This window comes from Phyllobates terribilis, unplaced genomic scaffold (assembly GCF_046119375.1).
Source record: "Phyllobates terribilis strain yellow unplaced genomic scaffold, ASM4611937v1 Scaffold_1__5_contigs__length_1240528914, whole genome shotgun sequence".
NCBI lineage: Eukaryota > Metazoa > Chordata > Amphibia > Anura > Dendrobatidae > Phyllobates > Phyllobates terribilis.
Genome location: NW_027362761.1, coordinates 958,890,650 through 958,909,123, shown reverse-complemented (window position 1 = coordinate 958,909,123; position 18,474 = coordinate 958,890,650). Strand labels below are relative to the sequence as shown.

The window sequence follows — 18,474 nt, the reverse complement described above, 5'->3', positions numbered from 1 at the left end:
AGTAGCCAGGACCCCGGGCAGTTTAGAAGGCGTGGGCACCCCCAGGTACCCAATGGAACACGTGACATGTCACATGATCCCTTTTTGATTGATCATGTGATAGGTCATGTGAGTAACACACAGATGCTCTGTTGCACATTTGTAGATGGAAAAAGATAGAGATAGGGGTGCACATACCGCACCGCGCAAATTTTTCCCTTCTGTACAGCACTATGCATAACATAGTGCTATACAAAATAGAGCAGGAGTGTGGGATTCATTTTCCCGAGGGGCCACAGGAGAGACCGTGACTGTTGTGGAGGCCATACCATTAGGCTGATTTTAATTCTGCTCAATAATAATATTAACATATTAATTATAATTATTTTTTTTACATTAATTGTATGACTTATATTGAGCGCAATTAAGTATGCTGACATCCCCCTATATACAGTACGAACCCCCATATAGCCTCCTAGATACAATATGAGCCTCCGCATAGCCTCCTATATAAAGCATGAGCCTCCGCATAGCCTCCTAGATACAGTATGAGCCTCCGCATAGCCTCCTAGATACAGTATGAGCCTCCGAATAACCTCCTAGATACAGTATGAGCATCCGCATAGCCTTCTAGATACAGTATGGGCCACCCACATAGACTCCTAGATACAGTATGAGCCCAACATAGCTCCCTATATACAGTATGAGGCCGCATGTAGCCCCCTAGATACAGTATGAGGCCACATGTAGCTCCCTAGATACAGTATGAGGCCGCATGTAGCTCCCTAGATACAGTATGAGGCCGCATGTAGCTCCCTAGATGCAGTATACACACACAGTCTTGTACACACACATGCAGTCAGACAGTGGATTTACATAGGGACATAAGCCTATAGTAACAAGACTATTATGCAGCCACATACAAAGTTCAATAATAGCAGCAAAAGAGGTACTTTATGCAGGAAAAATCCTAATGGAGTATGCTGTTAAAGACATATACGAAAAGTCTGACAGAAGATAGCACTGTATAGAGGGGCACACAGAAGCTAGCACTGTATAGAGGGGCACACAGAAGCTAGCACTGTATAGAGGGGCACACAGAAGCTAGCACTGTATAGAGGGGCACACAGAAGCTAGCACTGTATAGAGGGGTACACAGAAGCTAGCACAGTATAGAGGGGCACACAAAAGCTGGCACTGTATATAGGGGCGCACAGAAGCTGGTACTGTATAGAGGGGCACACAGAAGCTGGCACTGTATAGAGGGGCACACAGAGGCTGGCACTGTATAGAGGGGCACACAGAAGCTGGTACTGTATAGAGGGGCATACAGATGCTGGCACTTTATAGAGTGGCACTCAGAAGCTGGCACTGTATAGAGGGGCACACAGAAGCTGGCACTGTATAGAGGGGCACACTGAAACTGCCACTGTATAGAGGGGCACACAGAAGCTAGCACTGTATAGAGGGGCACACAGAAGCTGGCACTGTATAGAGGGGCACACAGAAGCTGGCACTGTATAGAGGGGCACGCAGAAACTGGCACTGTATAGAGGGGAACACAGAAACTGGCACTGTATAGAGGGGCACACAGAAACTGGCACTGTATAGAGGGGCACACTATGGCTGACACTGTATGGAAGGACACAGTGAATGAGGCACTGTATAGAGGATCACACTGCAGCAGGTACTGTGTAAAAGGGCACACCGAATCTGGCACTGTATATAGGCGCACAGTGTGACTGGCACTGTATAGTGGGGCATATACAAAATGCCACTTTACAGAGGAACACTGTGCATGGCACTGTATAGAGGAGCATACTGTGGCTGGCAATGTATAAAGGGCCATATAGAAGCTAAGACATTGTAGAGGGGCACACTGTGATTGACACTGTATAGATGGGCACATTATAGAGGGGCACACTGTGGCTGGAATTCTACAAAGAGCCACATAGAAGCTGACACATTATAGAGGGACTGTGGCTGTGGAGTCCCTAAACCAAACCTCCTACTGCAGCTCAATTTCCCTGACTCCAACTCCCTCATATATGGCTCATGTTTAAAGTGAACCTGTCACCAGAAGTAACGCTATTAATTTGCAGATATGGGGTTAATCTGCAGGTTAACAACGTTATTATGCTTCCCGGTGCCTGCACACAGCTGAATGCAGTTAATTATTTGTGCTCAATTCATAGGAAATTCTACTTTTTGAAATGCAAAGGGTGAAATATGCAGCAAATCCTTAGCAAAATCTACAGATTTTTGTATGTCTCGCGGGTTTTAGCCAGCTGCGACACATGCAGGGATTGCCTGTTGTCTAATAGCCACGAGAGATGCAGCCGCGGCGTCTCGAACATAGTTTTCGAGCACGCCGATGATACTCGGTAAGCACCTGAATTACACTGTTCAAAAAAAAATAAAGGGAACACTTAAACAACACAATGTAACTCCAAGTCAATAACACTTTTGTGAAATCAACCTGTCCAGCTATGAAGTAACACTGATTGTGAATCAATTTCTCCTGCTGTTGTGCAAATGGAACAGACAACCTGTAGGAATGATAGGCAATTAGCAAGACACCCCTGTAAAGGAGTGGTTCTGCAGGTGGTGACCACAGACCATTTCTCTGTTCTAATCCTTTTTCACTGTTATTTTGGTCACTTTTGCATTTTGTCATTGCTCTTACCTCTAGAGGTACAGTAGCATGAGGCGGTGTCTACAGTACAACCCACAGAAGTTGCTCAGGTAGTGCAACTCATCCAGGATGGCAGATCAATGCGAGCTGTGGCAAGAAGGGTAGCTGTGTCTGTCAGCATAGTGTCCAGAGCATGGAGCAGATACCAGTAAACAGGCTAGTACACCAGTAGGCATGGAGGGGCTGTAGGAGAGCAACAACCCAGCAGCAGGACCGCTCATTCCTCCTTTGTGCAAGGAGGAACAGGAAGAGCAGTGCCAGTGCAGTGACCTCCAGCAGGCCACAAATGTGCATGTGTCTGCTCAAACTGTCAGAAACAGACTCCATGAGGGTGGTATAAGGACTCAATGTCCACAAGTGGGTGTTGTGCTTACAGCCCTACACCGTGCAGGCCGATTGACATTTGCCAGAGAACACCAAAATTGGCAAATTCGACATTGGCGCCCTGTGCTCTTCAAGGATGAGAGCAGGTTCACACTGAGCACATATGACAGACGTGACAGAATCTGGAGACGCCGTATAGAATGTTCTGCTGCTTGCAACATTCTTCAGCATGACCGGTTTGGCAGTGGGTCAGTAATGGTGTGGGGAGGCATTTCTTTGTTCGCCGCACAGCCCTCCATGTGCTAGCAAGAAGCACCCTGACTTACATTAGGTACAAGGATAAGATCCTCAGACCCATTGTGAGACCATATGCTGGTGCAGTGGGCCCTGGGTTTCTTCTGATGCATAACAATGCCAGACCTCATGTGGCTGGAGTGTGTCAGCAGTTCCTGCATGTTGAAGGCATTGAACCTATGGACTGGCTCGCCCGTTCCCCAGACCTGAATCCGGTTGAGAACATCTAGGACATCATGTCTCGTTCCATCCACCAACGCCACAGACTTGCCCCACAGACTGGGAGGAGATTCCTCAGGGGAACATCTGCCGCCTCATCAGGAGCATGTAGGGAGGTCATACAGGCATGTGGATGTCACACACACTACTGAGCATCATTTCCTTGTCTTGAGGCATTTCCACTGAAGTTGAATCAGCCTATAATTTGATTTTACACTTTGATTTTGAGTATCATTCCAAATCCAGACATCCATGGGATATTAATTTTGATTTACATTGATTATTTTTATTGTTTCATAGTTCTCAACACATTCCACTATGTAATGAATAAAGATTTGCAACTAGAAAATTTCATTCAATGATATCTAGGATGTGGTATTTTTGTGTTGCCTTTATTTTTTTGAGCAGTGTATATCAATCAACTCAGCTCCCACTGCTCTACTGTATAACATTGTGCCCACAGGTAAGACTGGATTTTCATGGTGACAGGTTCCCTTCAAAAGGGTGGTCTGAACTCCAAATTAATTTTCATCCTAATTCCCTATCTATTTCATGCCATAATGTAAACTATTTTCTAATATACTTCAATTAAATGCTCCCAATTCTTCCCTAACTACACTATCTAGCTGTTTTATTTATATATATATATATATACAGTACAGACCAAAAGTTTGGACACACCTTCTCATTTAAAGATTTTTCTGTATTTTCATGACTATGAAAATTGTACATTCACACTGAAGGCATCAAAACTATGAATTAACACATGTGGATTATATACTTAACAAAAAAGTGTGAAACAACTGAAAATATGTCTTATATTCTAGGTTCTTCAAAGTAGCCACCTTTTGCTTTGATGACTGCTTTGCACACTCTTGGCATTCTCTTGATGAGCTTCAAGAGGTAGTCACCGGAAATGGTCTTCCAACAATCTTGAAGGAGTTCCCAGAGATGCTTAGCACTTGTTGGCCCTTTTGCCTTCACTCTGCGGTCCAGCTCACCCCAAACCATCTCGATTGAGTTCAGGTCTGGTGACTGTGGAGACCAGGTCATCTGGCGTAGCACCCCATCACTCTCCTTCTTGGTCAAATAGCCCTTACACAGCCTGGAGGTGTGTTTGGGGTCATTGTCCTGTTGAAAAATAAATGATGGTCCAACTAAACACAAACCGGATGGAATAGCATGCTGCTGCAAGATGCTGTGGTAGCCATGCTGGTTCAGTATGCCTTCAATTTTGAATAAATCCCCAACAGTGTCACCAGCAAAGCACCCCCACACCATCACACCTCCTCCTCCATGCTTCACGGTGGGAACCAGGCATGTAGAGTCCATCCGTTCACATGGTGGTTGGAACCAAAGATCTCAAATTTGGACTCATCAGACCAAAGCACAGATTTCCACTGGTTTAATGTCCATTCCTCGTGTTCTTTAGCCCAAACAAGTCTCTTCTGCTTGTTGCTTGTCCTTAGCAGTGGTTTCCTAGCAGCTATTTTACCACGAAGGCCTGCTGCTCAAAGTCTCCTCTTAACAGTTGTTGAAGAGATGTGTCTGCTGCTAGAACTCTGTGTGGCATTGACCTGGTCTCTAATCTGAGCTGCTGTTAACCTGCGATTTCTGAGGCTGGTGACTTCGATAAACTTATCCTCAGAAGCAGAGGTGACTCTTGGTCTTCCTTTCCTGGGGCGGTCCTCATGTGAGCCAGTTTCTTTGTAGCGCTTGATGGTTTTTCCAACTGCACTTGGGGACACTTTCAAAGTTTTCCCAATTTTTCGGACTGACTGACCTTCATTTCATAAAGTAATGATGACCACTCATTTTTCTTTATTTAGCTGCTTTTTTCTTGCCATAATACAAATTCTAACAGTCTATTCAGTACGACTATCAGCTGTGTATCCACCAGACTTCTGCACAACACAACTGATGGTCCCAACTCCATTTATAAGGCAAGAAATCCCACTTATTAAACCTGACAGGGCACACCTGTGAAGTGAAAACCATTTCCGGTGACTACCTCTTGAAGCTCATCAAGAGAATGCCAAGAGTGTGCAAAGCAGTCATCAAAGCAAAAGGTGGCTACTTTGAAGAACCTGGAATATTAGACATATTTTCAGTTGTTTCACACTTTTTTGTTAAGTATATAATTCCACATGTGTTAATTCATAGTTTTGATGCCTTCAGTGTGAATGGTGTGTCCAAACTTTTGGTCTGTACAGGATATATATATATATATATATATATATATATATATATATATATATATATACTCAAAAAAGCATCATCAGGGGGCAGATGCTGCTTCTGCCCACTCCCTGAAATGAAGCATCATTAATGGGCTGGGCTAGTCCCTGTGGGATGTGCACTGTGTGATGTGCACAATGACACAGTGCTCTCTCGCCACCTCAGATCAGCAGTAACGAACTGGCAACAGAGTGCACTCTCAGTGCGTGTTATCAGATGAATTTTCAGCGTGCAGAGACCAGAGCCATTCCCATAAGCGACGTTTGAGTATCCCAGCATGCACTGGGATTGTCAAACAAAAGCATCAGGAGTGTGCTTGTCACGTGTGTGTGTCAAGTGTGACAGACAGTTGCTCTGGATCCGGCTGTAGAAGGTCACTGCGCTTGGCATTGCAGACGCCTTCTTGATCCTCTCATCTCTGTGGTGTAGTTATATCCTTCCTCCTTTTGGACCCAGCAGTGACTTCCACCTTCTGCTGCTTATTGACACACCCTTGCTTGGTAGTTAAAACTCTCAGTTTTTCCAGAGAGTCACCGGTGATAGTTCTATGTACTTCTGTGCAGGCTTGGAGCACTAGCAGTCAGCTACTTTCTTCTTTGGTGCCCTTGGAGAATAGTTGGCGCTATCTCTCTGGTGTGTGCTCAAGCTAAGTCTATCACCTTTGTTTGTTTACCTTGTTGTCTTTAGTTTGTAGTGAGGCCTGACTAGTGCTTACCTCGTACCTTCCCTATCTAGGGCCTAGCTCTAGGGACATTCAGAGATTAGATTCCTGCTCAGCGATAGGTGTGGAACCTATATAGGGATGATAGGGTAGTCAGAGTGATATTAGATCTGCCTAGGGGTTTCCACTCCCCCTTTCCCTAGTTGTTGGGCTCCCTTCCCGTCGTTGTGCACTTAGTCTTTTCCTCACCTTGCTTGACAGTGCTGGGCTAGTCCCTGCAAGGTGTGCACTATACGAAGTGCATAATGACAGAGAGCTCACTCACCACCTCATATCAGCAGTAACAAGCCGGCAACAGAGCGCACTCTCAGTGCACATAATCAGATGAATTCTCAGCGTGCAGAGACCAGTGCTGTCCCCGCAAGTGATGTTTGAGTATCCCAGCATGCACTTGGATTCTCAAACAAAGCATTATCAAAAAGGAAGTAGAAAAAACAAAACAAAGAAAAGCAGTTAGATAGTGTAGTTACGGTAAGATAGGGAATTTTTTATTCAAGTATATTAGAAAATAGTTTTTAGATTATGGTATGAAATAGATATGGATTTAGAATGAAAATAAATTTTTGCATTTTGGACCTTCCCTTTAAGAAAGGGTCGTCCAAGTAGTGAACAACCCCTTTAATGTACATTGCAATGATCAATCAGAAATGATTGATCAGTATGTATGCTGGGGTAAGATGTGCCACCTTCATTGAGACATGTGCCTCTTAATTAATTTGGCTCAATTTTCAGCTGCTCAGTGCTAGCGTCAGAAATGTAATCTGGCGCACATTTCTGCGATACTTTACTTTTTTTGCTGTAATTAAAGTAGGTCGGAGCTAAGCCAAAAGCTTTTTTGCAAAAAATGATGAATCTACCTTTATTCTTTACTCCCCATTTAGACCCATAGTGACTACTGGGAGCATATGCATATAGTGTACTTATTCTCTATGAGCAGTTCTATAAATATTAATACTATTATTTTCTTCAATTTCAGGAGAAATGAGTATATTACCAGCAATGCCGAGGCCAGGTCACCAAGGCTTTCCTAACCTTGTTCAGCCAAAGACACTTCCTGCCTCCCCAAAGAAGCTACAGCGGAACATGTATTTACCGTATATCTCATCTATCATTCATTGTTCTTGTAGTTTGGAATAGACAAGATATACATACACATATATACATATGTATTTATGTTTATATTCATATATTGGTGATATACAGCAGAGTAATCTTTGTACAAATACACAGCAAATGGTGTAGAAGAGAGTCAGATGGGTGGTTTTGTTTTAACGCTTGTTTTATGTACATTAACCCTTTTAAGACCAATGCCTTCCAATACATTTCAATCTAAGGTGAATATTTTTTTGTATGCTTTGGCCAAATATTTTTATAAATGTAATAATTATTGTATATATTTTACTTTTTTGGGGGGGGAGGGCACAGAGCAGGCTTTTTACCAAGGCAGTTTTTAACTTTTATGAAGGCTGGAAATGGGGAAAAATATTAGTGGGGGGACTACAATCTTCTGTTCTTTTTTTAACATAAGTTGGAGCAGACAGATTTACAGTGGGGGAAATATGTATTTGATCCCTTGCTCTTTTTGTAAGTTTGCCCACTGACAAAGACATGAACAGTCTATAATTTTAAGGGTAGGTTAATTTTAACATTGAGAGATAGAACATCCAAAAAAAAATCAAGAAAATCACATTATTTAAATTAAATACATTTTTTTTGCATTTTGCAGTGAGAAATAAGTATTTGATTCCTCTGGCAAACAAACGTAATACTTGGTGGCAAAACCCTCGTTGGCAAGCACAGCAGTCAGATGTTTTTTGTAGTTGATGAGGTTTACGCACATGTCAGGAGGAATTTTGGTCCACTCCTCTTTGTAGATCATCTCTAAATCATTAAGATTTAGTTGTTGCATCACTCCGTTTCTGTACTGTAGTGCGCAATGTAACCTCCTCGTTTTCCTCCTCCTCCACCTCCTCAGATGACCTACTCAGCTGCGTGCCTCTGGGTTCACGCCAAGTGGGATCAACAACCTCATCATCATCCTCTCTGTTCTCCCATTCCTCTATTCCTCGCCCTGAGAGTCACCCTCCTCCTCTTCACAGTACAGGTATCTGAGCCTCACCAGGATCACCTTCCCCCCCGGGGGTTAACTTCTTTAACATCTGGTGATGAGGGTCAGGATGCTGCTTTGGTCCTACTTCGTTCTGCCCCGGATACAACCTAAAAAAACTTTTTGGCATCGATGCAGATGCTTTCCTCCTCTTGAGTCTGTGAATCTTTGGAGCAGACTTCTGGTGCCCATGGTATAGAATGTGTGAACAGCTCTGCAGACCCATCTGTGGTTTCCTACAGTCAGTTGGGCGGTTGGAGAGTTGTGACGCAGGGAGAAACAAGGGTAATTGGGGTGCCACCTCTGTGGACTGTATTGTGTGTGATGTTGAGGTGGAGGAAGAGGAGGAGAGGCCACTTGATTCAGTGCTTGCCATCCACTGGAGCACATGCTCTTTCTGGCCCTCATCTACAAGGAGTACCGCTGTGCAGCTGCCAAAAAAAGGGAGTGGAGTAGCCCGTTCAGTAACAGAAGTTGTCATTTGTCTTTGGATAAGACGTGACGGTGTTGGTTCACTAGTGCTTTCACTAACATTATCACCTACCCCACATATACCTTGAACACCAAGCCTATTCCCCCTTCCACCACGACCTCGCTTTTTCCCACTCATGTTTCTCAGATAGTGTAGTTGGAGCACGCTATTAGCAACAAAAAATTAGATTTACTGTGGATGAGGCCTGAATGAAATAGAATATATGCTCTAAACAAGTTCAAACTGAGATCTGGCCTACTTTATCACGTTAGTAACAGAAGAAATTATTTTTTTTTACTGTGGATGAGGCCTGTATGAAATAGAATATATGCTCCAAACGATTTGAAACTGATATCTTCCCTGCTGTATCACGTTAGTAATAGAAGAAATTTTTTTTTTTACTGTGGATGATGCCTGTATTAAATATAATATATATGCTTCAAACAAGTTCAAACTTAAATCTGGCCTGCTGTATCATGTTACTAACAGAAAAAAATAGATTTTTTTTTACTCTGCATGAGCTTTGCATAAAGCTGAATTTCACCGCCTCAAAATGACAAGCTGAGATATGGCATGCTGTATCACTTTAGTAACAGAAAAAAATAGATTTTTTTACTCTGCACGAGCTCTGCATACAGCTGAATTTCACCCCCACAAAATGACAAGCTGAGATATGGCATGCTGTATCACATTTGTCACAGAAAAAAAAATATATTTTTTACTCTGCACGAGCTCTACATAGAGCTGAATTTCAGCGCCACAAAATGACAAGCTGAGATATGGCGTGCTGTATCACTTTAGTAACAGAAAAAAAATAGATTTTTTTACTCTGAACAAGCTCTGCATACAGCTGAATTTCACTGCCACAAAATGACGAGCTCCGATATGGTGTGCTGTATCACGTTAGTAACAGAAAAAAATAGATTTTTTTTTTTACTCTGCACGAGTTCTGCATACAACTGAATTTCACCGCCACAAAATGACAAGCTGAGATATGGCGTGCTGACTAACGTTTGTAGCAGAAAAAAATAGATTTTTTTTTACTCTGCAGGAGCTTTGCATGCAAAATGCAAGCTGAGATATGGCGTGCTGTATCACTTTAGTAACAGAAAAAAAATAGATTTTTTTGCTCTGCATACAACTGAATTTCACCGCCACAAAATGACAAGCTGAGATATGGCATGCTGAATAACGTTTGTAGCAGAAAAAAATAGATTTTTTTTTTACTGTGCACTAGCTTTGCATACAGCTGAATTTCATCACCACAAAATGACAAGCTGAGATATGGCGTGCTGTATCACTTTACTAACAGAAAAAAAATAGATTTTTGTACTCTGAACAAGCTCTGCATGCAGCTGAATTTCACTGCCACAAAATGACAAGCTGAGATATGGCGTGCTGTATCACGTTAGTAACAGAAAAAAATAGATTTTTTTACTCTGCACGAGCTCTGCATACAACTGAATTTCACCGCCACAAAATGACAAGCTGAGATATGGCGTGCTGAATAACATTTGTAGCAGAAAAAAAACGATTTTTTTTTTTACTCTGCACGAGCTTTGCATACAGCTGAATTTCACTACCACAAAATTGCAAGCTGAGATATGGTGTGCTGTATCACATTTGGAACAGGCATATTTAGATTTTTAAAGATGTACTCGTACATGGAGTACAATATAAACAGTGCACAACAGAGTTCTATGCTGAAATGTGCCCTGCTGTCTTTGTCTGGACCTCACTAATGGCACAGCAAAAAAAATCTGGAAGGTCGATTTCACAGCCACACAAGACACTAGCTATCTAAACTATCTGACTTAGAAGCAACCGCCTAGCTAACTAGCTAAAATCTCTCAGTATCCAGGAGCAGACCAGGAACAGCCTCTCTGACCTGTTATACTGACAAATGGCACTAAAACAACACGTCCACTCTTTATATAAAGAGGGACAGGGCCGGCGTCAGCACCCAGTGTACTCGGGCAAGTGCCGGGGCCCTGGACCATCAGAGGAGCCCACTCGCTGTCGGGGCCCGGGCCGCTTCCCTGCTTACTGTGTGTGTGTGTGCACATGTTTGCATACTGTGTGTGCATGCATGTCTGCGTACTGTGTGTGTGTGCTTGTTTGTATATGTGAAGGATGAGGGGGCAGACTGGGCCCTGTATTGTATACCTATATCTATATCTCCGCCGTATCTGTCCATCATGAATGCTGGTATGTGTTTAAGGGGCCCACTGAGACTCTTTCGCCTGGGGCCAACGAAAACCTGAAGCTGGCCCTAGAGAGGGACATGTGATTTCAGCAGCCAATGGCACAAGTCCTTGTGTCAGGACATTGTGGATGGTTCCTGTGCCCTGATTGGCTAGCTGCAATTTGCACACAAAGTTAGGGGAAAAAATTAGATTACAAGCACGCCGCTCCTCTGACCTCTCTTCACTCCCTCCCCTCATCAGACATGTCCCCCCCGCTCATCATACAGCACCACTATCCTAGCCAAAGTGATAAAAATACTGTAGTGGAAATGCAATAATTCCCGCACTTTTACCGAATTTTGCTGATTTTAAGCAAAAATGTTTGTGTGTCCAATCACGAATCCGAATGTGCAATGTTTGTGCCGAATTTGATATTGGCGAACATTTTTCGAACTTGTTCGCTCATCTCTAATAATGATTACATAATGTAAATTTATGGTATGTAGTCATAAGGGGTGTAGGAGGAGCGGGCTCAGGAATTATACCTGGAAGATTCTTGTTGTGATACATAGCCAGCATCTGCCTTGTAACAACAGTGGCTGGAGCTAGCTTCGATTGCAGCAGCTTAAATTGAACCTGTCACCAGATTTTTCCATTTAACCTATAGCCACCAACTTTTAGCCCTGTGTTACAGTATTTTAGAATGCTGTGTATAAATCTCCTCCCAGCCACCCTGGAAAACAAAAAAAGAGCTTTTATTATACTCACCTACGGGGCGGTCCGGTCCAAGTGGGCGTCACTGGTCTAGGTCCGGCATCTCCTCTCTTCTTGCTGTGCCGTCCTCCTTCTCTGCTTCATGTGGATGACACGTCCTATGTCATGCACACAGTGTTCCAAATTGGGCTCCTGCGCAGGCGCACTTCTCTCTGTCCTGCTGAGTACAGAGCAAAGTACTGTAGTGCGCATGCTTCGGCACTCTTTGGCCTTTCCCCGCACATGCGCAGAACAGTGATGCCCATTAATCACCTTAATTTAAAATCTAAAACTGACTCTAGAAGGCGCAAATTTAGTTAAAAGTAGATCTTAAAATATTTTATTTGTAAATCATGTGGGCTGACAGTTGTGGGCTGATATTTTTAGCGTGGGAATGGGCCATGGATATTGGTCCCTTCCCAGACTAACCACATAAGTTCTCAGCCGCCCCAGAAATTGCGTATGCATAAGATGCGCCAAATGTGGCGCTTAGCGTTGGCTCTTCCCACTTGCCCTGGTGCAGTGGCAAGTGGGGTAATATTTGTGTAGTTGATGTCAGCTTTGTAATGTCAGCTGAAATCAAGCCCAGGGGTTAGTAATGGAGAGGCGTCTATCAGACGCCCACATTAATAACCCCGTAAGTTTAAGTTAAAAAACACACAGAGTAAAGTCCTTTATTTGAAATAAAGAAAAACAACCCTCTTTTACCCATTTCTTATCAAAATAAAAATAAAAAAACACAATATTCCACACCTGTCCGCTGATAATCCATTTGTCCCATGAAGAGCCCAACTCTGCTACATCTGAATGCATTGCTGAGCGGTGCCATGATGCGACCGCTCAGCCCTGCATCCCGGATACACTGAGCAGAGCGTGGGAACGTGGTTGCCTGTGACCGCTGATCGCAGGGAAACCAGCCGACAATGATGACAGTTGTAGTTAGTGCTATACACAGATGGCGGCCGCTGACTACAACTGTCATCAGACTCGCCTGGTCTCGCTAATCACAGGGAGACCAGGCGAGAATGATGACAGTAGGATTTAGCCTGGGAACAGCGCTAAATGTACGGCTTTTCTCAGTCGCCGGTACGTGTAACACTGATGCGGCACACGGATTGTTGCACACAGACACGGATAGCACCTGTACTGGTTTTTCCAGTACCGGAAATATCAGGACGTGTGAAGGAGGCCTTAGTCACATAACTCTTATCAGTTGTACATGGATATCAGCTGGTTGAAATAGCGATACAGGCCCAACAGGATCACATCATACAATGTAATACAGACTGTAACTGGCTTCGGTATTACCATAAAATATATGAGCTAACACATAATCAAAGTGAATATACTCTGTCTATAGCTTGATATTAATTCTAACAATCTTATAACTAGCCTGTGTGAACAGAGGACAGGCACAGCCATGTAGTTCTCTCAGTTATAAGCACTGCTTCTTATTTTTATAGCAAATCCTATATGTTAGTTTTAAGCCTAAGGGTGCTTTCACACTGCATTTAGGCACCCATTCCGTGGCTACGTCGGGGCTTACGTCCGAACCTCCCGCAAAACAGGATTTGGACGTATGCGCCGACAGGGCTATATAATCGTGAATTTGTGCTCTATCGTGCGCCATTTTCAGGTGTGTACGTCTACTGGAGGTGAACACCCAGATGCGGTCTACGACTTCTGAGTGTCCACCTCCAGTAGGCGCACACTCCCAAAAATGATGCACGGCAGAGCGCATGTTCACTCTATCTGCACTATTATAGTCCATGGCCCGTTGGTGCATACGTCCGAATCACATTTTGCGAGGGGGTCTTACGTAAACCCTGACGGAGCCACTGGAGAGGTACTTGAACGCCGTGTGAAAGCACCCTAAAATTAACAGCCATTTAAAGGAATAAAATGTAAGACAAATATTTTGTCACAATTCCACATATATCTCCAGCTCTGGGGCTGCAGTTTGACCTGCATATTCATCATCAAAGGTTAACTTTAACAGAGTGAGTAAAATGCTTTTGAATGGTTAAATATAGTATGTTATGTATGGAGCCAATACCTACCACCTCCCCGAAAGGACCCGACTTCCTTGAAGAAGTCCTTCCTGGTTGTGGTGTCTTTGCATGACATAACCCTCCGTGGACCTCTTACAGTGAGAGAGTGAGATCTCGCTTTTTGCATGAACCCATTGCTGCCACGTACCTTACTAAGCTGTTACTGAACAGTAACATCACGAGAGCGGTGACCATTTGGTAACATCTTAGTAAAGTAGGCGGCAACTCCGAGCTACTGCAAAGAGCGAGATCTCGAGAGAGATCTAACAAAAATCAGACCCTTTCAGGGGGTATTAGAGTTACTTCTGGACACTTTTGTTACTTAGTGATAGTTTGAAAAATCACCAGTCTGGGGCTGCCCACTCGCTTATTAAGTAAAAAGTGCAGCCGCAGACTGGGAATAGGTGTTCTTTAAAGTCTCTATTATTAAGCATAGCAATGAAAAGTGCTCCCCTAAATGCCCCTGTTGGGCTCATACACTCAGAGAGTATATGCCCAACGATAGTCATAGTCAGGCTGGATGTCGTGGCATCCGTTCATCATAGGGATCCATTGTAAAAGTATATCCTGTATTGTATATGTTATGTTGCAATGGCTCTCTGTATGGGCTCGTGCACAAAACCGATTATATCGGACAAGTGCTATCTGTGGTTTTCACAGATAGCGCTCATACCCATGTTATTTTATCGGGCTGCGCACATGTCCAATTTTAATCCGAGTTTCGGATCAAAATCGGCAATGCAAATCTATGGGTCCGTGGAAAAACATCGGACCGCACTCAGATGACATCCGAGTGCAGTCCAATTTTCGCAGACTGACATAAAGAGAAGGTGGAGCAACTTTTTTTTTCTCTTCAACTCCGAGAAACACTGATCGCAGTCTGGTCAGAAAAATCGGACCGCTTTTCTGGAATGGAGAGAAAGTGGTCATGTGCACCTGCCCTACAAGAAAGTGCCATCTACTCTGCCTTCCTATATAGGTAAAGGAGTATGTAGTAGGTGTAATAATAATAATATTAGCAAACCCCTCCAATTAGAAATGTAGTATAGTTCTCCTGATTAGCTATGTCTCTTACCTCATGTGCAGGGCATTGAAGTAGCTTAGGTATCCATGGTGCAGAAGTGGTGTACATGTTTCTATTATACTTTTTCTCTGATTTCGGCTTACAAATACTGATGTAGAATACTGACCAAATACTGAAAGTGTAAACGTGGCCTTAGACGGCAGCTCTTTGTAAACAAGCATATAGTTTGCTGACTTTTTAACACATACATTAAAAGTCAAATTGCATACATTTAGCATCCATTCGAATAATCCTTTTTCTTTTTCATTTCATTTTTAAAGCAGAACTTTTTTTGTACTTTTTTTCTTAGATTAATTCAATGTGTCAATGTGTCCTATGCAGAAATACATACATTTGGATACATCTGACATATTTCTCTACTCTGACTTTCAATGATTATGCATGCCAGGTGAGTGTGGCTCTTTATGATGTCTTATCTCCCCCAACCCATGCCACCCCTTAAAGGAGAGGAAAAAAAAAGGACCAAGCAATTTAAAAGCAACATACCAAATCCTTTTTTCCTGTAGTTGAGAGACAATTGGACTATTTCCATACAGACTAAGACTGCAGAAATGCATGTAATGTTTTTGTGTGGCATTTTACACCGTGCCTTCTGCAACCTCCATCCATACATAATAAAGCACTCAGCTGATTCCTAATGTGCAAATATTCTTTTAGAATTTTGTGACATAAATATCTACAGTGTATATATATATATTATATTTTATATATTTAAAAATAAATAAAATCCAAATCTGTATACAATATTATTATTATTTCATATTTTTCCTTTATTTCATATATTTTGGTGCCGTATCCTGTGACAATTAATTTTTTTCAATAAATCTGTACTTTTGTTCTTATTTTATCAGAGCAAATCTGCAACGAATCTAGTACTTTTCATGGCAGCTTTCCAAAGTATGAAGCCCAGGAGATGCAGTAAAATCTGATTGTTTTATTGCTGTAACTACCAGAGCTTGTTAACATTGCTGAGAACACAAATGTACTTTTACTTAATTGCTAGTCAAGCAATCCTATATTAAAATACTGTAAAACAAGAAAATATGGATTGGTTCGAGTTATTCATAAACTTACAATAGTTCTTCAAATGCATACTTTAGGTGGATGTGCAGAAAAACCTCTTAATTAAAACTAAAAAATAACTATCTTTAATCTAGAGTTAATTAGAGGGTAGGAATATCTTCATTATTTTAGTATAATGAATGAAATGAACATTTTTTTAATTCTTTTTTTTTTACAAAACCTGTAATTAAAGAAGCATAGGAACACTGGTGATTCTCAGAAATAAAATAATTTCTGCAGTGTAGATAATCTTTGTAGAGAAGCATCTGGATACATTTCATATAGTGAGCTGTGATGAGGATGAAACAATCACTGTAAATATTATTGACAGAATAAGTTGGAGCAGATCACCGCAGAACATTATGAATTTTTCCATAATTCTTTTCTCTGCCTTTATTTTAATTCAGGATTCACTTGATCGGGGACAAAGATGTCAAAGATCATCACCGGCAGAAGAATATCAAAGAGCTGTCGAAAGAGGAAACTGCAATGTAAGTTTGCTTTAAATTTGCTGTGTATTTTTGGGGGAAGTATACGAAAGGAGATGAAGATGTATCAGATATGCTTAGGGTAGAATTATTTTACGGGGATGGTAACTCATGACAAATATGACCCTTTAAATGTATTTTTATCCAACCTTATATCCTTGTATGTATGGTTTTAATTGATAGCAGATACATATTTTTTATTATTTAGATTTTTTTAATTCTAACATTTCTAAGTGTTTTTTTTTCTTCTATAAGCAGCGGATAGAGTATTGGTGCATGATTTAAATGTACTTAAATTTTCAGCACACATTGCATTATAAAAATCTTGCCGAAAATATAAAAGTCCACCGTGAGTGCCGAATTTTAACCCTGTAATGTAATAAGTGCTAATGTATTTGCACAGGCGGTATTAGTGTGATGTCCCTGAATCCTTTTATACTTCTGCTCCTTTATAATTTCCACATGATGAAGAAGGTAAAAAAACACAGTTTTCACTAGTTTACTGTAAAGCCTAGCAAATAAAACTTTTTTTTATTATTAATACAACTTGTTTTTCTTCTACCTATGTCAGCGGCTGTCGGGTCTCCTTTCAGTACAATCATCATATAGTTTTTGTTACTATTAACCATACACTGCACCCGTTGTGCAAGACATTGGGTTTCTGCATTTCATCATATACTTACTGCAGCCACAGAGATTTAATAATTCTTCATAAAAAGGTTAAAAAAGTTCTAATGAAGTCCTGCACATTATGTACAACTTCACTTTCTAAACTCTGTAAAAGAAACTTTCATATTTAATGGGAAATCATGAATTATTCCATTTATTATCCTCATCCTCCTTTCAAAGACATGATCTGGATAAAAGGCGGGGTGAATAATTTAGAAAAAAAATGAAATGCATTTTTAATGTGAAGGTGCAAACTACAGATTCTCATGACTATTAGCGAGTGCAGAGGAAACAGAATTTTACTTGCAAAACCTCATCAAACCTTAAATTACATGACATACTTCTGTAATAAAATACAGAAGAAAGAAAAGTTTTTTGCACCAGTTGTTTTTATTAATCCTGTAAAGTTGAAAAGTTTGGTGTTTCTACATTGCAGCACTTCTCTGTGAGTTTATGAAATTCCAATGATTCTCCTTATCCTACAGGTGCATTTTTCTAATTAGATAAAAACCCTATTCATTTGTTTGTCTCATTTCCAGTATATGATCAGAAAGCCATCATCCCAATGGTGCCATAAAAGATTGAATGTTGGCGTATGCTAAATACGTTTTATTTTCAATATGCAGGGAATAAATTATCCTAAGAGCATAAGAGAAAATCGACATTTCAGGAATAACAGTATACCCCATACTAGAATTTGTGTAACTTTTTCATTATAAACTAACCTTTTTAATTGTCTGAGCCTGACACTCAGTTTCAGTATTAGGGCTCATGCACATGGTCGTATAAGTCCATGTTGTAATGATTAGTAAGTAATACAATACCCTTAAACTGCTGTGACCCCCCACCCCCATTTAACACCTATGGGTACTTTTCCAATTTTACAGCATTTACAAACCTTTTTACCGCTGGATTCATAGAGCATAATTCTGAAATCTTTCATTGCATGCAGTATTACTGAGGTTCAGTTTTCGTCCCTAGAACCTTTGCTCATGGTTGTATCGTATGGCGAGCTCGCAGAGTACCTATATTGCTATAATAGTCACCTGTAGGAACTACATGTACCATACTGGAAACTTCATAGTGAATGTCCACCCTTGAACACCTGTGAAAGCCATTAACCGGTTCAGGA

General features: G+C 41.5%; 1 protein-coding gene across 1 annotated transcript in view; it reads left to right on the top strand.

The window, feature by feature from the left end:
* Nucleotides 1-18,474, top strand: part of TTC29 (tetratricopeptide repeat domain 29) — a 387,470-nt gene that overhangs the window by 11,036 nt on the left and 357,960 nt on the right. Inside the window, exons 2-3 of the mRNA XM_073642501.1 lie at nucleotides 7,447-7,555; nucleotides 16,593-16,676. Coding sequence (XP_073498602.1) covers nucleotides 7,452-7,555; nucleotides 16,593-16,676 — 188 coding nt within the window. The 5' untranslated portion in view covers nucleotides 7,447-7,451. The remainder of the gene's footprint in view (nucleotides 1-7,446; nucleotides 7,556-16,592; nucleotides 16,677-18,474) is intronic.